Genomic DNA, 26,482 nt, shown 5'->3' with positions numbered 1-26,482 from the left:
AAGAGTGGATTGTTGCTTTGTGACATCTTTTTCTTAGACAGCAACGCGTCTGTGACGGAATTTGTTTACCTAGAAGCTACTACTACACGTAATTATAGACCTGATTTGGAACATTATACCTCAGGATATTCATTGAATGTGAGTTAATCTACAAGAACTTTTTACATGTCAATTATTTGAAAAAAAAATCTTGAAGGAAGGAACTTATCGCGGAAAGTCAGACTGAAATGGAAATGACTTCGTTACTCGGTGAAGATACAAGTTTTAAGTTTTCAAATCATCAATTTTGGTGAGATTGAGAGTTGCCTAGTCTAAAAAACTTAAGAAAGTGATATTACCTTCGACAATAAGCTTGTTGTGGTGGCAGGTGATGGTGAGCTGAATGCGCCCGCGCCTCTCGGTGTGGTCGCAGCCGCACAGATTCGGGACGGACTCCTCGCATCGCTTGTGCACGTTCATGTCGCATGCTGGATTTTATCAACATCGTGTTATAGTACCGTCTTGCCGTAATCTGCTGGAACGCTGTCAGGACCTTTTTTGGTCATATCCCGTACATTGCCGCGCTCATCATTGGTCTATCGGGTACACCACCGTACACCGCAGATCATGACAGAGTTACGATTGATCGATTCGAATAAATTTGTCATTAATAGGTATGTTAAGTTGAGACTCCAAACTTCGAGTTTCGTTAAGAATATTAGTGCTATTTTTATAAAATTGTGGTCAACATTAAAGGTATAAAATACATATATTAAATGTATTGTTAGGCTGATTAATCAACCAAAGCGGAGCAGCTTTGGCTGTTTTATTAAGAAGCTGTGATATGTCACATAAATGCAACGCTTCCATGCTCAGCTTTGGTAGAAGATGGATGTAACCAACCAAAAAAAAAAAATACATTACAGTGTGTCTACGAAATCTAGCAATATCATATTTTTTAAAGAAAGCTTTAAATAAACCTCAAAAATTTTAGTTTTGATATTGGACCGATTTCGTCGACATCTTACATGTACAAGTTAACTTGCGTCAAGTTCAACTCACCTGTTTGTAAACAAAAGCATTTAGTAAACACAAAAACAAAAAGACGCATTCAAATCTACAAAATTATCATGCAAAACGGATTGAGCGAAGAAAATTTATGTTTGAAAATTCATTTACGTTGTCTTGTCGAATTTTAACCAGTTTTCTACTTGTAATTATTCTGAAATGAAACGGGGTAGGAGACAATGGTTTATTATTTTTATAATTACGAATTCTCAGAAGAACAGCTGCGTAGCAGTGTAATTTAATTAATACAACGTGCTTTTGTCACAGAGTGCTTTTTAATAGAGCTTTTATAACGGTCTGACCTTTGTAAAATATGTAAGTGCTTTTCACACTATTTCAATCGGCCCAGTCAATCGACTGGAAATGTAGTCCTTAGTACAGTTCTGTTTTTTACGCTTTTTGTTTTATGATACCAAGTGACGGGACGAGCAAATCACGCACCTGGTGGTAAGCGACACGCCTGTCCATAGCAGTTGCTGTGCCAGAGACATAACGAAAGATCGGAGGGGTACTGCCGCTGCGCCCTGGGGGCCTACTATGAGCTTATAGGCAGCCAGCCAAGTCTCATGCAATTCACTTGGCCTGGTAAAACTGAATCGCTTAAATTCGTGTAATTTTTTTAATGGCTTGTGAGACTACTATGACCTACACAAAGTTGAACGGGAATGGCATGACAGGATGATGAGTTCTACTTTTTAAACGTTAATTGTCTCTGGCTGTCTAGCTGACATCTAACAAGAGCGAGATGGAACTACATACTAAAACATATGAAAGAAATAGACAGATGTACTATCCTGGGAGCGTTCAAGCACTATTAACCGATTGTGTTCAAAATGAGAATAATTATATTTTTTTTATTAATTTTATTATTGATTATACTTATTACGTTGTTTTGTAATATCGGCAACTTTTCAATCATACTTTACAATTCGTCGTACGACAAAATTACAAGTCATGTCTAGTCATTATCATTGAAATTAATAAGGTGAGCATTGACTTACAAATAAATGGACGACGGGTCTAATACAAAAACCACGAAAAAAATGTCCCAAGTCAACCTATTCGAAATTTAAATTGTAATGTCATCGCAGTATCGCGCTGTCAGTAGAACAAATGAAGACTGTCGCGCTCTGTATACGATTTTAGCGCCTTACAAGTGCGGACACTTTTTAGCGCGGATCCGACGTCCATATAATTGTAAGTCAATGAAGGTGAGTTTGTAATTTGATAACATAATTGGAACTTATCTTGTATTCGTACATTTTCATTGATTGCATTAAAGTAAAATTTGGCACTATTTAAAAGTTATTTTACGATTTTCGCTAAGTCAATAAAATTATTAAAATGATTAATATTCCATTTAAAAATTGCAATAACATTCATGCCCATAATTTATCAACAATACTTAAAAGATTGGAAACTCGAACCAAAATTTTCAAGAAACGCTAAATAGTTAATAGTTTTTATTTATTGACAATTGGCTATATAACATAGAAAGATAACAAATAATTATGAAACTGAAAATATAATAAAACTTAGGCGAAACTACTGAAAAATGTAACAATATCTAAAAAAGTTACTCACGGAGTAACTTTTTTGAATCGCTTATTTTTACAGATGAGACCGCCATTTGAATGGCAAATGGCACGTCATGATACGATTTTGCTATGAAAGAAAAGGTGAACGGATTTCGAACGGAGAACGTAAACTGCATGGACAGTGAATTGTTTTTGTGAGGTCTTACAGGCTTAAATAGGATTGCTCTATTGCCCTGAGACATAAATTGACAAGTCTCATGTGCCTGTAATTTCACTAGCACTTTTACCCATCAAAACCGGACCGCAGTAATGCTCACGTCACTGCTTGGCGGCAGAAATAGGTAAGATGGCGGTACTTCTCTGGATGAATTCTTTCACAAAGAGCTCTACTGCTACTAAACTGGCACGCTATGATGGCCGTTTTGTCGCTTGTCCGCTCATCAAGTTTCGTATTAAGTCATAGCTACGTTGAAGGAGCTAATTGATGTGCATTGTTGTCAATAGTGACGTGCAGTAAAATTTATATACGTATAATTTTACGACTCAACTCGGCATTTGTTTTTTGAAATTCGAAATTTTTTTAAATGAAATCTAACACGATCGTCATTTATAGGATCGCTGTCCAGCACAACTTCTACCTTCGGCAAACTCGCGTCAAAACTCAATGCAATACAAAGCAGTTTTGAATTGACTGATTATGTAAACATTTTTATTTTCGTTTTATTTAAACTTTTTAATCAATTACCCCTTGCAATACTAGTTATAAATGTAAAAACTTGTAAATGTGACTCGCATTTGATTATATTTTTTTCGATAATGAATTGAGATTTCATCTCACTATTGAAATCTGTCAAAATGGCTATCATAGAGTGCCAGTACTTGTAGTATGTATTTCTGGATGTAATTAATAATTATGACTTTTTTGTTTATATTTCCGTCTTCTTTTTTAAAGTGATGTGATGTGTGAAGCGCCATCGATGAAATCTATGATTCCGCCTACAGGAGAGACGCGTTTATAACTCAGAATTTTATAATATCAAGGTTCTGGACATACAAGTTATGCGCCTGGTGGTAAGCGCCACGCCCACTCGTATTAAAGTTACAGTACTTTAAATGCTCCACGTATTTATATGTAGTCATTTTATCTACTAATGAAACACTTAGGTCACTTCCAGTTTTGTAAAAATAATTTAACATTAATGACGATCGTTGCCAGTGTCAGTTATGCAATCATTACGAGAATTGTGGTTTACGTCAACTCAACATAATTACGTCATCCTATTCTACTTAAATATTACTTCATTATTTTAATTTGAGACGTTCAGAGATCGAAACAAAAGAAAACATGTAATTACACATTGAACATAGTTCTACTACTCACAGATGACAATAAACATGCTACTACAAAAAAAAACTCAAAAGTTCTCTCACAAATAATGAAAAACGTTTGCATGCAGAAGCACGAGATAGCAGAACAAAGAGTTTGAAAAGCGGGCACGGCGGCTGCAAAAGTCTGTATCGATTCGCCAGCGGTAGTTTCATTTGATTATTATTCTACATCGAATTGCCGTCGACTGAAATGTCTTTTCTGGGCGTGATAAGGTTTATTACTCTTAAATATTAGCAGATGAACAATGACGGAAAAATTATGAGTATAATAAGTAAACAATGACGATGAATATGTGAATCATCTGCTTCCTTTGTAAAACGCGACATACCCGCTCCATTTCATGTTGGAAACAATAGAACTAAGAAGCTACTTTGCTAATTAATGAACAACATGCCCAAGGCAACAGCTCCCGTTCAAAGTTTATAGCCAACTACAAAACGATAGTACTGAGAACACATTTACACATAGATGAAAACTTAGTAAAGGGTGTGTATATTTTTGAATCGCTTTATCGATAAATCACTTGACCAAATGTCATTTTTGAAAGATAACAAAACGTAGATACAGTTTTAATACTTTACAATGGCATATGAATAAATCTTTAATATTTACTTTAATCTTAACTTACTTCCGTGGGTAAGTCAAGGTAAATAGAAATTTAATTCTCGTCCACATTGTCAATATTTAACAACGACAAAAAGGTCACATTTCAGAAAAGAGTGATTCAAAAATAATTCCCCTTGAAAGCACAGGGTACACAGATATAGGCAACATATTATTATAAACTAAACAATGAAACCTTATTCGAACACGGAACAAAGGCTTAATACATTTCAATATGCCGCTTTCAAAAGGACAAGGAGATTAAATCAATATTAAATCTAGGGTCCGCTAAGTCACGACAAGTTCAATTTCCATTATTCAGTCAGATCGTGCAATTGGAAACGAATTAATTAACCAAACTAATTTTACAGATTTTCGGGGAATTTAAGGGAACATTTTGCTTCTTCTGTGGCTATGAAACACTTATTGTACTATGTGCGGACTCACATCATGACCGTTTATTTCAGGTATACACATTTCTGTTGTTGCAAGTTCTATAAGACTTAGCATCATAGCCAGCGGCTCCGCCGTGCAGCCGATATTCTTTTCTCTTTCTCGCATAACATGTTAAATATCATTTCTTTTTCTTTCTCTTATACATAACATATTATTCTCAAAAGAACTGAACAAACATGCTACGCGTGCGAGTCTCTGACTACGATTGAAGTCAAGGGTTGAGTGATCATACAACCTCAAGCGTGTTCCATTGACTGCTACAGGGATACCCCAGGAACTAGAATTGTTGAAATGTTTCAAGTTGTATACCTGCGCATTTAAATCCCTGATGGGCAAGGCCATGGAGCATTGCTCCACAATGGTCACAAAACGTCGGTACAAGGAACGTCCAATTACTCCATTTATGCGGGTTGTAGGCGGCCTTTGCAAGAAATGTAAGAAGAAATATTATTACAACGGGTCAGGATAAGAAGGCTAGGATGACTTCCCAAGACAAGAACAAAGAGAATTTAGCTGGAGGTACCTTAAATGATAGAACTACAAAATAAAGGCATTAGCATAAAACCACCACCGATATCTGAAAAGAGCGAAGCAAGAACAAGGAAGCGCGTTAGTAAAATCAAGCGTGTTAACAGACTCCAGCGACGTCCTTGGTGGTACCTTGACACTTGAGGCCTTGATGGATCAGGCCGTAGAGAAGCGAGCCGCAGTGATCGCAGAACGCCGGCGAAGCGTATGTGTGATTGCGAAAGTTGTGCCGCGTACGAGTGTCCTGTATAATGCATCAAATTAACAGCTACAAACAGAAACGTTCTTAAATACCCCAGCATGTAATACATGTTGGTATTGTCAAAACTGTTTATCAACACTTTTTTGTATTGTTGTATTTTTTTATTTTATGTGGCCTATATTCGTATGACAGTGCCTCAGGCGCGTGAAAAAAGTCTCTAAGAAATGTGAGTAAATTCTGCGAAGATGATAAATTTTTGTATTGCTATTTGTTATCGCAGTGCTCGTGTATCGGTGTTTTCTTCTTCTTCTTTTAGCTTATTGGCGGTGCTTTTTTAGTCATAGTCATATTATTTATTGCAATAAGTAGTACAGAAATACAAACAACGTAAGAGTACTTAACTTATTTATCTAAGTATCTTATCTATTTTCATAATCTAGAAACTCCTGTAAATTATAAAACATGTGTCCTGTCCAATTTTTTTTTATGAGAGGTATTTTTATTATACAATTTTATAGCCATTTGATGAGAACCTACTGCTGGGTAAATTTTCCCAAAATTTCAAATATAACGGAAATTTTTCCGGAAATATTTAAAAAAAAACTAAACAATTTATTTCTAAGCTTCAAATTGTGTTCTACGTTTAGGTAGATATATCTTTTGAAGTTTTCTTAGAGTGAGTAAGTGATAAAAAAAAATCGTATAGCTAAAAGCAAGTTAGATTAAAACGAGATTTAAAATGATTGGACAACAGCGAAAACAAAGCGTCATTGGTAAAAATAAAATCTTTATTGGCTCCATCGTTTTCGTTCGATATTTTCAACTTTTGACAGGTGTCAACTATCAAATGTGAAATAATATAGGAAAAACATTGGCAAAATATATAAAATTTATTTATTTTATAATTTAAGATTTCGCGAGTGTCAGGTATGTAAAAATTATTTTTATAAATTACGTCAGTTGCAAGAATCTTTTTCTGCCAGTCAGTATTTAAATAAAAGGTGTATTTGTTAAATATTATGTGTTTTTGATGTATTTTTTTAGCATATTTTTCTTAATAGCAACGAGTTGAAATTGTTACTACACGTGTAAATGAAAAACAAACAGTTACGTACGATCATCACTAAGTAACCTCAGTTCCGATTACTTACACATGTACACGAAAGTCTAATAGTATCAGCTGCACAGCTTTCTTTTGGAGTGGACCTCTTAAAACCTGAGTTCATACCTGTTTTTTTACTTTATTAACTTTCACTTTGTGTTTATTAAGTTTCGCTGTTTACACGTGTTCTCATTTTTTTAAATAAAAAGTATTGTTTATTTAGCCGTATTATTTCAACATGCAAAGCCTGGTTTCAGGTAAAAAGTTTCGGATGTTACCCACGAGCGATTCGCTTGAAAATATATTAATTGCGAAATTTCCTTTTATAATCAAGCAAATATTGGGTCTGCGATTATGATTTATGTATTCTGGCTGTTTGTTGACGGCTTTACCCTGTTTGCGGAGGATTTGTACGTGAGAACAAATTACGTGCTGAAAGATATTACTCAGAATGATACAAAAGGTGATATATATATAAAACTCAGTGGAATACCTGTACAGCGTTCCAAACATACCCAAAAATGAAACAGCTTGTATGTACCAATGGCACGTTTTTATTTGTTAATCACTACACAGTTATACAATTTCCACAAGAATTTGAACAAGTTAATAGAGCATCTTAGAAAAGTATGGCATTATACCAAATTTCGTATTCGCCGTTTCTGAAATGGATTAAAACCCGGAGCTTTGGGAAAAACCATTTCTGACCCTGAAACAACTTTCTAGCCTCATTTATACCCTTTTCATACAACTTCTTTTATTCTTGTCACTTCGAATCCCAGCCTTTTTGAGGACATCACTGATCTGGTCAATGTAAGTCCTTGTAAGTAAATGTAAGTCGCTCGTGGTTCAAAAATAGAATCTTGAGCGTACCGATTGTTTCGAGACACGAGACGCAAAACGACTCGATCGATTTCGATCTGCAGCGCTGAGCGAAACTCACAACTTTCCTTCTAATTATATCGAGGAAAATGGTAGATAAAAGAAAAACAGTTGAATTATTCACAAATCAATTTTTTTTCATCACCGCTACACTGAGACTCCCTCATGTTTTGTTTCATTTCAATTTAGTACAGCACAATCCAATCCAAAATACTGAAATGAATATAAAGAAAATTTGAAAAAAAAAAATTTAATTTTGAGTGCGTTCTGAATTTACCGCATACGTTTTCTTCTTCTTTGTACTTATAATTTTATGTGATTAACGAAATTGTTTACACACATTGTCGACAAATTAAAATATCCTAATAAAACAAAATTAGTGTTATCGTTGTTAATTTAATGTCAGTAATAATAAGAATAAAATGTACCAACGGATTAATATTATATAAATACTTAATGTACTTAAGACGAATCTTAAGGCGTTCCGGAACTTGTCACTATGTTTTTTTAATCAAAACAAAAAGTTTATCTTTGGATGCGTTCTGAATTTGCACCTCAATTTTTATTCTTGAAATTATTGAAATTATTTTAGTTATTCCACGAATAAAAACAATTTAATAAACATAATTAGTTATCGTTGTCAATTCAGTGTCAACAATAATAAGAATAAAATATACCAACGGATTTATATTACTTAAATAATGTACGACAAATTGCGTAGTTGAATGTGTCATTATGTTTTATTTTCATCGTAAGAAAAAGTTAGGTGCACTACAGTGCATGGTCAAGTTCGAATTTAAAAAACTTTAGCTAGTCTCATTGACTTACAAATAAATGGACGACGGGTCTGATACAAAAACCACGAAAAAAATGTCCCAAGTCAACCTATTCGAAATTTAAATTGTAATGTCATCGCAGTATCGCGCTGTCAGTAGAACAAATGAAGACTAAAGCGAAGTTTGGCGCTCTGTATACGATTTTAGCGCCTTACAAGTGCAGACACTTTTTAGCGCGGACCCGACGTCCATATAATTGTAAGTCAATGGCTAGCCTGGAAAAAACGCTTTTGCGCGCAGATTTCTAATGAGAAAGAAAGGCTTTCTTCTGAGCTAGTGAGGTGAAAATAAAATTGTCACGAGCGTTTGTTTAGCGGAAACTTATTATTAAGTGTAATAAATTCCGCTTCGACAGTTTGTTTTCCGTGTTAACAACGAAACTTAGCTTTTACAGTTAAAACAATAACATAACGCTAATATTAGTTTCCAATTATTCATGTAGTAATTTCGTATTGTAAACATTCAATGTCGTTCGTTCAGCTTTTGTTATGTTGTTTTAGGAATTACAAACAGATGTGTACAGCAATTTTGTACTTACGATTGTTTTATGTTTAGCATCTATTTCTGGAAATTGAAGAGGTTTAATGGGTGCTCACTTTGATTGAATGAATGAAATATTGCTTCTTTACTCTCGCTTTGTGTATTTAAATGTTTTCCTGGTAATTGGAAAGGTGGGATTTCTTCGCGATTCGTTGAATTTAGAGAGATGCATATAGCTTTACATTTAACAATTTAACATTAATACATAGTGGAAGATAATTTCACCTCAATTTTTCTTATCATCGTCAACGTATTATACGTGCCACTGATGGGTCTGTCTCCTCACAGGAAACGGTTTGCAGTTTGTAAAACGTTTTCGACATTTAGGTTTCCTAAGCGCCCACTTACACGAGGCGAAACTTTTCGCGCGGCCGCCGCGCGGCGACCGCCCAGTTACCACGCCTTCGTGTACATTAATGGCGAATCTGAATTCTATTTACTAGGCAACAACATTTAATATTTTGATTTAAGCTTTTACGATTTTCACATATTATTTGACTTTTAATTCGGGATTTAATCACGTATAAAACATATTTTAATTACCTCGCCGTTCTAGGTCGGTCTAGTGAGAACCCTAGTGCACAAATAAATAATGAAGATCAAGTGTATGTAGTTAGAAAAACTCGCACGGCTAGAAGATGCTGACACCCGCCTCTTCAGTCCCTTCGAGACCATGGACGTTGAAATACGTCCGAAATGTCGAGGTAATTAAAATATGTTTCATACGTGATTAAGTCCCGAATTAAAAATCAAATAACAACATTTAAATTCCTCATTTAAGTTAAAACGTAAATGCTAAACAAACAGAGCGTATTTTGCCATGACAGCTAGACGCACGCGGTCGCAGCGCGGCGGCCGCGCGGGGTGAGCGCGCTGAGATTCGTATCGAGTAAATGCGCCTTCACGATGTTTTATTTACCGTTATCAAAAGAAATTGTATTGCATTCTCAAATGTATCATCATCAACCCATTTATACGTCTCACTGCAGGGCACGGGTCTCCTCTCAGGCGAGGTTGTAGGTTGTAATCCGTCACTTTGCTAACCACTGCTGCCCAATGCTAGTAGGGGGCTTTTTCGTAACGCACGTTTTTCGTGAGTTGATTTTAATTTCAAGTCGGTGTCTCAATGGAAAAGTTACTATAAAGCACTGCTCTTTCTCGACGTTTTAAACATAGTTGTAAATTTCAATATACAGCTTAATTGGTTGACCTATCGCCTCTCAAGAGAGTCGTGGGTTTGAATCCGAAAATGCACTTCAGAGTTTTCCGAAATATACAAGGTAATTTTTAAAATACTGACAACCTCGCAAAATTATATTCATTACTAATATCTTAAACAACAACTTTTGTTCCATGACTTTGTACAAAAAATAATAAATTTTCCAAAAATGATCTTTTAAGTTTTTGTTGTACTACCTGACACTTTTTGGATCTGTATTTGGTAGTTCACGACTCCCACCCCCGTCCTGCACAGTGTTATTACAGTTTAGAGGAATCTATTTAAATTTATTTATTTTTGTATGAAAGATATTTAGAAAACATCGTTAGGAAACCTGCACAACACAACTGCAAAGGAATTTCATGATGTGTTTGAAGTTCCCAATCCGTATTGGGCCCGCGTGGTAACTGGAGCCCAAGTCCTCTCATTGTAAGAGGAGATCTGTGCCCAGCAGTGGATCTATATATAAGTAAATAAATAAAAAGACATATATAATAGTTACACGAAGCGAGGAAGGGTGGAGAAAGACGCTTAAATATCCAAATGCGCTACGGCTTTTATTGACGTAGTTGTATGATCGACATAGGAGACGTAATCGCGCTCATCATCGATGTTAGCTCACAGTCCCACCCGGTGGAAGTACTAGAATGCCGTGTGGCATAGGCCCTATGATTCGATACAAAGCAGTTTCCTATAACAGCTTATATCGTAATTTAGTGAACACTTCAATAGCTATGGTATGATCGCAACGCCATCAGGCGTGGTTACTAATATTTCTTGTACGCGGTGTTACACCTTTATTTATCCACAAAACACATAAACAATCAGAACAATTAAAAGAAAAGACCAGTGCGACGAGGACGGCTTCACAAAAGTGGAGAAGAAGAAGAGGAAGCCCACCATCCGTCACCAGTGTGGTACAGCACCGACAGGACCGAACTTCATGCTGCGTTCGACCATATTGACGAAGGCTGAGGAGATAGTGGAGTACATCAGCCATAAAGCCAAATACACCCTGAGGTTCGAGCGGTTGGAGTCCCGCCACAACGTGAATTTCAATTCGTTTGTGGTGAGAGTACCGACCGAACATCTGTCGACCTTCATGAAGGAGAATTTTGGCCGAAGGGTGTCATGTATCGGCGATTCCGCGTCCGGTTACCTGATACCAGGTTGCGCCACACGTCGCCGACAAGTGCAATTAGTAAGAAATCTTATTATATTGTATGTATGTTAGTCCTTAAGGTATATATTATATGGGTCATGTGTCCGGAAATAAATGTCTAAATAAATAAAATAAGAACAGTAATGTGGACAAAAAGGATGAAGACTCAGCAATGCCGATTTTCATGCTTCACCTTAAAGCTATTCGCTTGCTGCATCAGGCCGGCAAGCGGAGTGTATAAACACCAAGAGTTTAATAGAAGCTGTCTGTGTTGCACTATATGTAAAATGTTTAAAAATAAAAATAATCGTACCCAATTAAAAACAGAAAACATTCTAAAATTTTATTTATTTATTTAGCGTTGCTAGTGGATTTAATCACTGACCAGTTGCTACTCGATTTCTGCACAGACAGGAGCCCTTACATACACGCTAAGTATTGTTTGAATTTCAATAAAATTATTAAAATAATGACGAAACGGTACCGTGATACTATAGGCGACTTTGCGTACTTCGAATCAAATAATCTTGGCTCATTTATTTTTTAAACAAACAGCATTTCAAATGAAGAAGCACATAATTTATTTCCACGTAAATTTTCTTAAAAGACGGGGGATGGTACCTAAATGTGAAAGGTCGACTGCCCTTTGGCTGCCGTTGGCGTAGGATGTGTGGGCAGCAGTGGCGTGTAAGATTTATAATCGTGGGCGGTCGCTTTTGCTGTATGCGATGATGTCGCCAGATTCAAAAGCACTTTAACATAGGCAATTGAAATAAATACTCACTACATTTTTTAACAATACTGACTGTATTTGGAACGTATTACAGGGGAGCGATTTAAAGTAATTTTTTTAAAGAAGAAAAAACATAACTCTTAAGCGTGAAACATACAGAAAGCGGGTGCGGGTCGGGCGCGTATCGGGTCGGGAACGCGGCAGGCGGGACGGGCGCACGCGCCTGCGTTTGGTATGTTGTCGTCCATATAAATACTAAGAATTAGACCCACCGCGCGCCCGACCCGCACTTGCTCTGTGTGTTTCATGCTTTATTTTATTTGGCATTTCATCATGGACAGACTTTCGTTGGAACATTGTAAAATTTTACTTTGAAAATAATTCGTAGTTCGCATTGTCGTCTAGACAGCATTATCTGGCAATAAAAACGATTTTTTTTTTGGCAGAGACGTAGATTCGAAACAAAAAATTCTTTGTGTTTAATCTTAATCTTTGCATTAAGTAATTATACAAAACTCGTGTCAAGAAAAACTCGAGTTGTTTTTTTACAAGATAAACCTGCCTAAAGAAGTCTTTGACACCAAATAATCTGTTTATTTGAACTAAAGAGAACGAACCCACCGTCTGGAAGCCTGCATCTGTTAATCTGTCAGCCGCCAGCCGTGCATGAAAGGACAGCGTCAAAAAATGAACTTTATTTTTAACCACTGACGCAAAAAGAGGGGAGTTATAAGTTAAAAAGTTATTTGAAGCCCAATTTAGATGAATGTTCTAAGCTATGTTTCATGAACAGCTTTTATTATTATTATAATTAAGCCATTTACTTCGAGTAACTTTTACATGACTCATATTTGTAAAGATCATGAACTCTTTTCTCAGTTAAAGTTACAATATTTATATTTATACATTCGACTGTATATTTTTTTAATATATGTTACGCGATAACTCCGACAATTATGAACTGATTTTGATGATTCCTTTTTGTTGGAAAGAGAGTACCTCAGTAGTGATCCGACTTAAATTTGAAGAAAATATTCCACCTCTAAGGGTGGCAAACTAGGAGATGAACCCGATTTTCCTTTATGGTAACCGATTTCAATAAAACTTGTCAAATAGATGTAATTTCACGAACTTTTGAGGTCGGTTTTTCATTACTCTGTACAGATTATTTTCATTTCTTCGATTGTCTCGAAATTTGATATACTGTGGAAACCCGATAAAAATGACAATAATGTGGTAACTGATGCAGACTACCCAACTTCACACTTACATGCAGTAGAAGTATCGCGTTTGGAATCATTATTAATTGGTGTGGTTAGTTTATGGATGGTGACTTGAATGATATTGAGTACACTGTTTTGTGTGCATACAGGGTGGAATGGAATGACCGACTAAGTCGAAAATATCGCGTTAAGAACTCTACAGACATGACTTTTATTTACTTTAAATGTAAAATCAGAGCAATTGAAAAGTGTTCGTCCAGATTTAAACCGATTTAAACCTTTCGCGGTGCAAGAACCCTAAGCGAATCAATGGTGTTAGCACATCTACTGAGTGCCTCACAAGAGGCGTTTGTATCATTGGCACTCGCATAAGAAATAAAATTGTTCTCATTTTAATGGATAATAACATTGAACTTACTTTAAATTAAAAGGACGTTCGATTTGTCTGGGGTTCTTTAAATTTTAATTTTAATTTTATTACGTTCCTTTAGAAGTGTTACGTCATTTCTAAAGGAACGCAAGAAATTTTAAGTATTTAAGTAATATGAAGTATAATTAGAGTTGTACTGACAACATTACATTAATGATAGTGTAGCGGATTGTGTCAATGGATTCGAGTAGGTGCTATCAACGAGTGAGCAAGACCGATGTAAATGTACCTACGTACAGTTTATTAACTTATTCCATAAAACGTACAGCCATCAATCGAAAAACAGAAATAATAAAGAAAAGGCGACAAAAACAATCACATTTAAATATAAAACTAAACTGCTTTTGTGATCGAACGGCTAACATGGTAACCGGGAGAAATATGTGTACGGCCTACATTTATTTCTCTCGTGACTTTGGGCGTAATTTGTGGTTTCCCTAGTACGGGGCCATGAGTGTGTGCGTTATTATTATTATTATTATTAAATAGGCTGTAATTATATAATATGTACAAAAGATATTTGCAGCGATTGCTGCGTTCGCTACAGGTAGTTGTCTATTTTTTATGTTATAGTTTTCAGACTTTGTACGCAGTTTGTAAGGCGAAAGCGTCTAGCACAGTGATTATGTGATTACGTGGTGATGTAATTACGAAATATAATTACCTATAATTGTACATTTAATGAAATACACCATGTATAATTAATTGTAGATAATTACAACACAAGAAACGTGGTTTATTATGGATTTTATAATGTACACGATCTAACATGACATCGACGGTTTGATGGCCCAATGGTTTCCACTATGGATGCTGGACGATGAGATCCTGGGTACGATTTCCGGTTGGACCAATTTGGATAACTAAATTGGTTCTAGTTTGGGTGTTTTGGGTAGAGCTCTGGAGTGAATACCGTTGTTAAGGTGCTCATACATAAAAAACATTAAAATAAAATAAAATAAAATAAAGAGGCATCTATTTCTCCACTAAACATAAGAAACACAATACTTCAAAAATGAATAGAAAAAAAAAACAATTAAGTGATGTGGACAAAAAGATTAAAGACTCAGCATTGCTGATTTTCAATCTTCACCTGTAGCTAGCTGTTCGCTTGCTGCACTAAGCTAACATGCGGAGTGTACACCAAATAATAACCTACCTTAAGTAGTAACTTGTAATAAGTTAAAATTTAATGTTGTAGTAGTAGAGAATCTGGTTTGAGGAATGTACTCAAACTCAAAAATCTAAATTAGCTTATACAATAAAAGAGAAAATAATAATAATAGACACACATGACAATTGGGTCCATGACTTTGCTACAGAGGATTATGTAGTACAGTCAACAGCACATCAAGTCATACCCTTTTATTCGAATATCGCCTCCAGTTCAGATGAACATGTAGTTTGATGTACCGTCGTCTCTACATTGCCCTGGCCAATATTCTGCCATAGCCCTGTAGTGAATGATAACACAAGGCAAGCACCCTTACCCTTCAAAATCGGAACACAATTAATGTTCATTACTGCTTGGCAACAGAAATATGTAAGATGGCAGCACTTCCCTGAAAGAACTCTCTCACAAGGAGCTCTACTGCCCGGCTACCGTCTTGGTCTGCCACGCAGTCCCGGATTCGGTTCCCGGGCCGGTAATATTTGTTGAATAAAAAATACATTTGTTTATCTCGTGAGTTATGGTGTAATTTGTGGTTGTCTATGGTACCCGCGACACATGGTTTCTTAAGTGTGCGGCTTTAAAAAAAAGTAAAAGTAGACATATCGTCGCCTTGGAGTGAAAAAGTAGCATACGCGTTTTCACATAGTTTGCTTTTACTAATTTTCATTAAAGAAAATCTTATAAAGCTCTTGCTCTAATATATTATTAAACTAATATAGTATCTGAAAGAGGTGCAGTTTAATTAATTAAAATGTTAACTACAAATATTATTGCGTTTACTACATTTTAAACCACACTTTTGTATTCGCCGTAAAATTACATACAATTCACATACGAAATATTTATTCATTCTAAGACGACGATACGAGTCCATACGGCGGCATATACTTGTAACTTTAATTTCTAAGTTGCGTTAATTTGTGAATATTTAATATTTTCTTTTACGCTAACAAGTTGCGGTGCGAACAAGTCGTGGTGAGCCTGGGGGTAAGCGACTCGCGTGTCCATGATAGTTGTAGTGTCATTCTGAGATTTAAATCACAAAGATTTGAGTGGCACTGCCACTGCGCCCTGGGACATAAGTTGGCAAGTCCCATGTGCCTGTAATTTCATCAGCACCCTTACCTTTCAAAACCGGAACGCAGTAATGCTTGACTGCTTGGCGGCAGAAATAGGTAAGGTAATAATACCTCTCGCTACCGGTGAAAGGGAGCATCGCGAAGAAGGTTTTCTACAACTACTAGATACTGCTATACTTAAATTTGTACTGAATATTGTTTTTAATTAAATTATTTTTTGTGAAATTACTCCTCCAGTTTGTTATAATTATTAATACAAAGATCACTCAGAAAAAATAATTGAATATCAATTCAATTTAATAGGGACATCTCTAGCCAGGGCTGGTAGCTGTAAAGTTACCCGTGACGAAATACTTTCACAGATTTCTGTGCGTACGTTAAGAAGCTATTATCTAATTATTTATTACTAAAGTACTACAATTTTGTAATCTAATCTAAGTTTAGTCGTTTAGTGTTGTCAATGCTTTGTTTTGCTATTGTATTTTTATCATTAGCTGCTGTGAACTGTTTTTGCTTATAATTATTTAATATAGTTTCTATTACATTGTGATACAAGCTCTTTGTACCCTTAAGACTTTACGGCGTAAAGTCGTCACACATAGAAAAATTCGTGTGATATATACTGCTATATATACGTGCGTTCCGTGGCTTAGTTGGCATAGCGTCTGCCACGGTTTGTTAGAAGACGTCGGTTCGAATCCGGCCGGATCGAAGGAATTTTTTCTGAGTATTCGATCTTTGTATTAATTATTACAACATACTAATAGTACATATAATATTATAAAATAAATCTTTTATGTAATAAACCAAGTAATCAAATTAAGTTATTAAAATAAATATTCAATTAAAACCAAAAACAGATTGGAAGTCATTAACTAGAAAGACGATCTCCGGTTCGTATTGCGACGCCATATTGCGTTAATTATTTCAGTATTATAAAGTTACTCTATATTTTATTATGTTATTTTAACGAGGTCTCTGTAACTGTTATAGCTTTTTAACTGACGTTGGCTAGCGAAGAAACGATCGTGGGAAGTATTAACTAATTACAACACGTTCTTACGTTATTTGCTTTTTATTATTATTAATAGACTTCAAAAAAGGAGTTTTTTTTGTATGTATGTTACGCGCGATTTGGATGATTATTTTTTTTGGAAAGAGAGTACCTTAGTATTCGTCCAATTTGAAGAAAATACTCCAACTCTAAGGGTGGCAAACTAGGAGATGAATCCAGATTTCAAGAAAACTTGGCAAATAGAGTAATTAAGTATATCGTTGATATACCACCAATTCGCACTAAGCACTCGGGGTTATTCAACACAATTTGGGGTTATTCAAGGCTAGACTGAATATAGGCATTTTTAGGCAAACGCGTCACATCGTCGCTTAACATCAGGTGAGATTGTGGCCAAGCGTGTGTCTGTTATATATAAAAAAAAATCCACGAACTTTTGTGGTCGATCCCCGGCCGGGTCAATCTAAATAAGGGTGCTGGAGAAATTAAAGGCACGTGGGACTTGTCAACTTACGTCTCAGGGTGACGGGCACAGTGGCAGTGCCCTTAAGACCTTTGCGATTAAAAGCTCTAAGTGGCACTGCAACTGTTATGGGCAGGCGTGTCGCTTACCATCAAGCACACAACTTGTTCGTCCCGTCACTTGGACACCGATTTCCATAAAAGACGTGATTTAGTTACGTACTGGGATCAGAGCAACGTCTGTGATGTTGTTTAATATATATTTATTATAGTCAAAGAGAAAAGACAATGTCAAATATGAAGCTTCATTCGCATCACGCGTGTTTTCATTTGGTCTGGCATTAATTGCGTAAATGTCCGATGGAGAACGGGAATAGATCCGCTGAAACAATTTAGAACGCCTCCTTATCTTACGCCTCCCATATACATTACTTGAAATATAAGTAAATTTCCTTTGGCTAATCCGATGTCTGGTTATGACAATCTCCTGTGAAAATATTATGAGTGAAATTTTATGATTATAAATAATGTTCTCCATAAACCCTCGAGCACAGATAGAAACATACACACGCAAACAAACACGGGCATCCTTTTGTTTTAATTTGTACTTTGATGTTTAAATTAATTGCATATTCTTATTGTTATTCGTTTTGCATATTCTTATTCTTATTGTTATTAATTGCATTTCATATTGTTGAAATTCAGTATTTAATATATATAATTAAATTTATTGAATGTCACGATGTTTTACAATCATGATATTCAATTTCTTGAAATTACTCCGCTATGTTATAATTATTAATACAAAGAGCGGCAACTAATAAATCCTTCGATCCTGCTGGATTCGAACCAGCGTCTTCCAGCATTCCATGCTAGACGCTCTGCTAACTAAGCCACGGAAGGAACCAGCAGATCTTACGATTTTTTTTATGTGCTTATTACAGATGTTTTTGGTTATTAATTTTTTTCGATTTTGGTTTTTATGAAATATGTATTTAAAATTAAATTTTTCTTAGATATCAAGTCACAGGACGCATAAATTGTGAGCCTGATGGCAAGCAACACCCATACCTTACCACACCAGCCAGTCGCAGTGCCATTCAGTGCTTTAAATAGCAAATTAAGTTGACAAGTCCCATGTGCCTGTAATTTCACTAGTACCTTTTACCTTTCAAAACTGAAACATAGTCATGTTCACATTACTGGTTGGCGGCAGAAATAGGTAAGGCAATATTTGCCTGGACGAACTCTTACCTGTTTCTGCCGCCAAGCAGTAGTGTCAGAATTTTTTTTCTGTGTTCTGGTTTTGAAGAGGTAAGGGTGCTGGTGAAATTACAGACCCATGAGACTTACGTCTCAGGGTGACAGGCACAATGGCAGTGTCCCTCAAATTTTTGCGACTTAAATTCAAATTCAAAATTCAAAATCATTTATTTCAGACTACAATGGAGTCCATAGTTCTAAGTTAACAAATTATAATTCAGTTTCGTCAAGAATATACAATAAAAATAAGTCAAAAATAACAAGATATACGTATGTAAATTATTTAGTTAGCTCTATTAGTATTCATAAAACTAACTAAACAATTCACATAGTCATATGTAGGCCAATCAAATGACAAATGATTGGGCAATCAACCCGCGCAGCCACACAGCGAAGAATGTCATTGGTGCTGCCACGGACACGGCTTAGCATCGAGGCAGCTCTCTTCCTGAGAATGGCATGGAAGCCATCCGTATGAGCAGCCGCGAACATACCTGATGCACTGCAGTACCGTGGCAACCCCAGCAACATCCTAAACGCGTTGTTGTACTGAACGCGCAGGGCGTTGACTGTCTTCTGTGAATAGCTTATTTTTTTATTTTGTTAAAGCTCTGAGTGGCATTACAACTGTTATGGACAGGTGTGCAACTTACCATCAGTCGCACGACTTGTTTGTCCCGTCACTTGATACTATTAAAAAAAACACTTGTAAAGTGGTTGTACTTGCCGTAATTGTGATTGTTGCCAACTATAAACTGAATAAACGCATTTTTGATATATTATTTGAAACACCGTATCAGATTTACAATCGAGTTTTCCAATTTTCCATATAAACGACAAGATAGCACTATGAAATATATTTTGCGAATTGGCTATAGGGAAAACTGTTCCATATCTCGGACACTATGGAGCTTGTGTACCTACTTTTTTGATACTAAATGTTGATAACTTTTTTTATAAAAAAAAAACGACCTTAAAAGTTCGTGGAAATACATCTATTTGCCAAGTTTCATTGAAATCGGTTACCGGAAAGTGCGCGAATCCGGATTCATCTCCTAGTTTGTCACCCTTAGAGGTCGAATATTTTCTTCAAATTTAAATGCGATCAATACTAAGGCATCTTCTTTCCAACAAAAAGGAATCATCGAAATCGGTTCATAAATTATACCCAGAGTTATAGCGTAACATACATAAAAAATACAGTCGAATTAAGCACCTCCTCCTTTTTTAAAAGCCGGTTAAAAATGATGTTGCCTCAAGTAAATATAGCTTTTAGGCAGCAAGTAACTAAAGTTTTATAGATAATAAAAAGAGATCGTTTCAAAATTTTATTACCTGTCCGCCCGACATAATAAGGGTTATCGCGAGGATTAAAAGTATTATACATTATTGTTACCCGTTAACGTAAATTGTGCAAACACACGCGAGCACACACGATGAAAATAATACTACATATTACATATCTGATGCCAAAATATACTCAAAATATGCTCAGTGTACGCTGTCATTTTGTTTTTACTGATATTTTTTCGAAGGTCCGTTAAATATCTAATCTGTAGTTTCATACGTATTAGTGTAGCATTCGCAGTTTGACCTCACGTACTTTTTCTCATATATTCAAACACGCTCACTCGCTCGTAAAGTTCATCGTCTAAACTTACACAGGTCGCACATTCACGCAAAAATGTACACACTCACACGTACACAAGCCCGCACTCATCTAATGCATACACACATTACACGCACTCACACACACATCGCACACACTCACTCACATACCTCACGCACTCTCACATATTTTTAATTTGTTATTTTTCTTTTCTCTTTCCTTTTTTATTATATAATTTGTTTCTATAGACTTATTGATTTATTGATCAGAAATTCGGGAGGTGGAAGCCTGGTGACCTAAAACACAGGGTATCCTAGTTTTGGCTCCAGACTCTACAAATTTTCCTATATACACTACTATTTTTTCACATTACACTACTATTTTTTTCATGTAAATTGTGAAAAATTTGCGGAGGAAATAAAGAATTTACTTACTTACGAATTTACTTAAATCAGATTTTTATTTTTTATTAACCTAATATATCCCACTGCTGGGTAAAGATCTCCCCCAAAATCCTCCATTGCATTGTCTTTGGCGATCTGGCGAGACGATTGGCGACTAAACGACAACAAGGCTGTCGGCGAACCGTTTTCGCGCTAAGACGGTTTTGATATTCCAATATAGTTTTCATTTATTCATTACGAAAGTTGTGCGTTAATGTATATGACATCGTTATACGTTACTATTCATAATGGTCGTGAATTGTGCTGTGTACGGCTGTTTATCATCATCTAAACGGGATAATCGGGAGTTTCTTTCGTTTGCCGAAAGATGAAACGAGGTAAGTAACGTAACGTAAAAGTCTGAGACCCATTCAGTTATTGTTTTCTTAATTTATTTAATGCAGGGTAATATATACCTAATACAGATTTATATTATATTATATATATTTCATATTTTATATCAATATAATGAGATGTTATATAGTCGATAAGATTTAATTTGTATTGCTGATAAATATGTAGTGAATATAATTATTGGATAGATAACAGATTCACGTTAGAATTTTCGCTATGTTGCCACTCTGACCATGTAACGTAATAGTACAAGAAAGTGATGAGTAACCCTGCCACTTCACGCACACATTTGCGCGTGTGCAGATAGCGCCTTGCTGTATGCAGTAATAGTAGGTAAATAACTTTCGTTCGTTGTATGGAGTGTCCGGGGTGTGCTCAAAAAGTAGCGACGTTCGCCCACTTCTCGGGTTACATCCGGCTAACATGGCCCGCCAAATTTCATTTGAGCTTGGCTGTTTTACTCCCCACACAAGATTTATTTATAATAAAAAAAGGAAACAAAATAATGAGGGACTAATGAAATAAATATGTTTTTGTAAGTACTTAAAATAAACGAAAAAAAAATTAATAACCATACAGGGTGATTTGTAAAATTCTAACAACCCCGCAGGACTGTATTAGTAACATCATAAAGTCATTAGATTTTAGATAATTTCGTACAAAAATGAAAATATTTAACGGTCATTTTCGGACTAGTGTTCACTAACCAATTTCCGTGGCAATTTTTATTATTTAAGTATTCCATTTTTTTACTGTGCAATATTATTTAATATTCGAGTATTGTATCGTGAAATCGTCGGGTATATTGCATATCCGAGTAAGTATTATTGGTAAAACAAAAACAAACCAAACCAAATTTCACAGGAGAGGGATTTAACGTTATTACTTTGTTATTTCAATGGCTACGACTTTCAATTTTGCACAGTAAGCATTAATTTAACTTGTCTACGGACTGATAACAATAGATTCCCGTAAATCACGCTAATTTGGTTGCCACAACATTTATGCATTTGATTTGGCCACTAAATGACCGAAATGGAGACTCATAATTAAATGCTAGTTAGGCGTAATTGCACTAACCCCGACGAAATATTATTTAATAAACACGATAATATAGTTAATCCTTCAATGACCGTTAAACAGATTGCTCTAACAGTCATAAGTCACAACTCTGTGCGATACGATGAAAAATGCAGGAGCAGGTGGTAAGGGTTGTTGGGGCAGACGTTTGCAAATTTGAACTTACACAACTTTACTACTAACTACGTGCTTTAAAAACTATCAGACACTACAACAAAAACTTCATATTTTATTTTTGGTATATTTACTATGTTTTGTAGAAAGTCATGGAACAAAAGTTGTTGTTTATGATATTAGTTCTGCGAAGTTGTTAGTTTACAAATAACGCCGTATAAATGAAGAGGAATTTTCGAGATAACAAACCCAAAGACGCACAGTGACTGGCTGTTTATTCGCAGCTCCAATGTAACTATATCCTAATGTGATTAGACAGTCATAATTTGTAATAACGAAAGTAGAATTAATATGATGTGGAGATCAGCAGACACACAATGTGCCTGACAGACTCCCGATCACGTTCCAGTAAGGTGCATGCAAAAAAAATAATGTTAAATGTAAATTTGAAATTGCGCACGGAATTTATATTCCAAAAACTCAGAAACTCGAACCCACGATCCTCTGCATGAGAGGCGGTAGGCCAAACCATTAGGGCGCATTTTATTCGACACGAATTTCATCGCGCGGCCGCCGCGCGGTCGCCGAACTGAGTCCGCGTTGCCGCCGCGCAGCGACCGCGTGTGTCTGTCACGGCAAAATACGCTCTATTGATTTAGCTTTGACGTTTTAACTTAAATGAGCGTTCCGGGCATGCGGGCGAGTATAGCTTGAATTTGGTGTACGCGGCGGCCGCGCGGTTGTATTTTTCAGAGGAATTTAAATATTGTTGCCTAGTAAATAGAAAAATTAAAAAATCGGATTCGCCATTAATGTACATGACGGCGTGGTAACAGGGCGGTCGCGACGCGGCGGGCGGCCGCGCGAAATTTTTCGCCTCGTGTAACTGGGCCCCTAGGCTACCACGGTTGTTTATACGCCGATGTATATACAATAGATAGCAATAACAAATTTTATTGTCACAATTGTTACGTCAACGTTAGAAGACGTAAGAAAACTTGTATTGATTTTGGTTACGCTATTATCATTCCAGCGCCAATTAACTTTAGACTACAAATGTTTTGCAGTAGTTTAATTCGAAGGCAGCTCTCAAACTGTACGTAGGTATTTATTGCGTGCACGCGAACCAATTACTTTCATACAATCCCTCTAGGGTTTCTGAATACATTTCACTTCCATTAGATAATCTAAGTTAGCAATTTGCTTATTGGTTCGTATTTTATTTATTACTTACTGTTATATTATGTTAATTTAATCAATTTTCAGTACGTCAATCGTCGATGGCTGGTGGTTTTCAGGCACTAATGTAAAATCATGGTGGAAGCTCTGGTAGTGGAATATGTAATCATTATAGGCTTTCAGTGTTTGAAATTAATACATTAAAGGAGGCGGGGCATTCTTTGCCTAATTTTTAACTTTTTAACTTAAACTTTTTTTTTAATTTTTGCACATTCTATGTTAGTCTGCCATGCAGAGGTCCTGGTTTCGATTCCCGGGATTAGAGAAATATTTGTATAACCTACATTTATTTATCTCGTAAGTTTTGATGTAATATGTGTGTGTCGATGGCAACCGCAATACAGGGTTTCATAGTGCGTTTTTCTGTTCGTAGACCCCTTGCCTTCTAATATAGAATATTTTACAAATTCATAAACTTCAAATGTGTTTTTGATATAGTTCCATATCTTGTTTTGTTGTGAAATGTTTTCATGTCTGTCGGAGCTAGTTGTCACTTCAAACGCGGTGTAACGGAGTGCGGTTTGTTGTTTACGTGATATGATTTACAAAGGGATAAACCTTAGCTAATATTATTCGTGTTGCTTTCTAACTATTAGAGAAACGATTAATTAAGCTATCTATGAATCATATTAACTAGTCTCAATCATGGTTTATTTGTTTACAAATGTCTCGTCAGTTTATCTCAAACTGGATGAGGTCGCAAAGGGTGTGGCGCTGGTGTAGTTTGAATCTGTTTAGTTTAATTAGTCATCTGACGTGGTCCTACGACTTGATGGTCGTTGGCAGGGTTGCAATATGAAAATAAGCCGTAAAGTTAATGGTAAATGTTTCATAATCTAGCGCGCATTGCCAAGAAGAACCGTTTGCGTGACTTACTTGGAAAGTAAACATATTAGTACGGCTGTTCTCTATGAACTTGGCGCGTGACATTTAAAATCCGTTTTAACCTGGGGGCCTACCATAACTTATACAAAAACAATCTTATTTCAATGTAAGCATATAGTAAGCTTATTGTAATATTACTCATTTTCGTACCATTACAAACCTATCAACCAAGTAATGTATTATTGCTAAAGTGACTGAAAGAACGAATGTTTTCCTAATATTGTCTATTCCTTACTAAAAGTACGAAAGAAATAACGCTATGTGAACTGTATAATGCCATCTCTTTCTTTTTTGATGTTTCGATTCATGTTATCGTAGTGTAATGTTAAAGTTCTTAATATTATTTACATTCAGAGAATTTTAACTGCCAAAAAAAAGAAAAGTATGTAATAATCTATTAAAATTACGTTGTTTTCAATTATTATTTCGCATTTTCATAAAGAAAAATAAATAAAACAAGCTGAGTCTTGATAGTCACGTTGTGAATTCGAAACCATAGTCTAGTGTCAACTGTTAGTTTCACCAAGGAGCATATAGATGGCGCTGTCATAATTTTGCGAAATAAACATCGGGTATTTTTATTTTACGAGAAATGATTTCCTGTGTGCTATTAAATAAAAAATAAACAAAATATTGAAGAGATATATATAAATAAATAAGTTCAACTTAACGTTTAATCATTACAAGTGAATATTAAGACAATAAAACGGAAAATAATATTGTGTCCATTGCATCCGTGTAACTATTTTAAGATTGCTAAATTTGACATAAGAGCAATATTCCTTTAATGTCAAAGTCGCGTGCATAGTACGAACTGAGTGAATGAAAAGTCACAAAGCTGCCAATAAAACATCATAGTTTGAAAATTACAAATAAGCTTACTTTAAGCGCATTATGGTACGAAAAGTCAATGTAAGGTTAAAGTAATATTGTTTTAAGAGGTTGTGGTAGGCCCATTGTGATCCATTTTTTTTTACTTTCGAAGTAATTATACGTTATTATTTTATCGCTTAATGAAGAGTGAATAGGCCAATTATCAAACAATTCCTGACTAAATCAGTGACGAGGTTGTTTCCCTAACCGTCTTTCTTTACCGTAAGGGACGGTTATATTCCGACATTTCTATTATAAGAAAGTATGTATGTACAGTCTGTCTACTATACTGTCTGTGTAATGTGGAATAATGCATTTATGGAAAGCCAAAATTGTAGTCACGATCTACCTAAACTGGTTCCACTGTCGTGGACCCCGATTAACGTCTCATGTCCTCCCTATTTTTGTTTCGGTGACAAAGTCCCCTTCTAACTAGAAGACCCGCAGGGGTCCACTACAAACTTGTAGTAGACCCCTGGGGGTCGATTTATATCACTTAAAGAATCATCACTCTGGGTAATATCATTAAAGATTGAAGTAAACACAAAAAGCCAATAAAATGCCGTTTACTGATTATGTGTGGGCGACACGTGATTTAAGGTCCACTGATACCTTTTAATTAACGTCGCCGCGATCAAGTTAACGTTGAATTGACGCTAATTACGACGACGGCGTTGCATAATTCGTTATACAACGCCGTCGAAAAGTACGCTAATTACGACGACGGCGTTGCATAATTCGTTATACAACGCCGTCGAAAAGTAAAGTGTTTTCTTTGTTTTTGTTTTGTTTTTTTGAAATATCTTTGTGTGATATAGGTATTCTCTTTTATATGGTGCTGCATTTTTTGTTCCTGCGTTACACTGTAGGAATTAAATGACCTTAAAAATGGTTACAAAGAACGTTAGTTCTCTTTACCTAACTTCGGCGGCAATTTTTATTATTTGAATATTCTAGAATATTATCATGAAGTATTACTTAACATTCGAGTGTAATAACCT

General features: G+C 35.7%; 1 protein-coding gene across 1 annotated transcript in view; it reads right to left on the bottom strand.

The window, feature by feature from the left end:
* LOC113236061 (protein kinase C, brain isozyme) overlaps nucleotides 1-26,482 on the bottom strand; it is a 432,928-nt gene that overhangs the window by 10,774 nt on the left and 395,672 nt on the right. Inside the window, exons 4-5 of the mRNA XM_026472062.1 lie at nucleotides 5,695-5,806; nucleotides 339-467 (exon numbers count right to left, since the gene is read on the bottom strand). Coding sequence (XP_026327847.1) covers nucleotides 339-467; nucleotides 5,695-5,806 — 241 coding nt within the window. The remainder of the gene's footprint in view (nucleotides 1-338; nucleotides 468-5,694; nucleotides 5,807-26,482) is intronic.

This window comes from Hyposmocoma kahamanoa, unplaced genomic scaffold, assembly GCF_003589595.1.
Source record: "Hyposmocoma kahamanoa isolate Upper Pololo Valley unplaced genomic scaffold, ASM358959v1 88, whole genome shotgun sequence".
Classification (NCBI taxonomy): Eukaryota; Metazoa; Arthropoda; class Insecta; order Lepidoptera; family Cosmopterigidae; genus Hyposmocoma; species Hyposmocoma kahamanoa.
The sequence above is the reverse complement of the archived record's forward strand: the minus strand, read 5'-3'. Positions and strand labels throughout refer to the sequence as shown.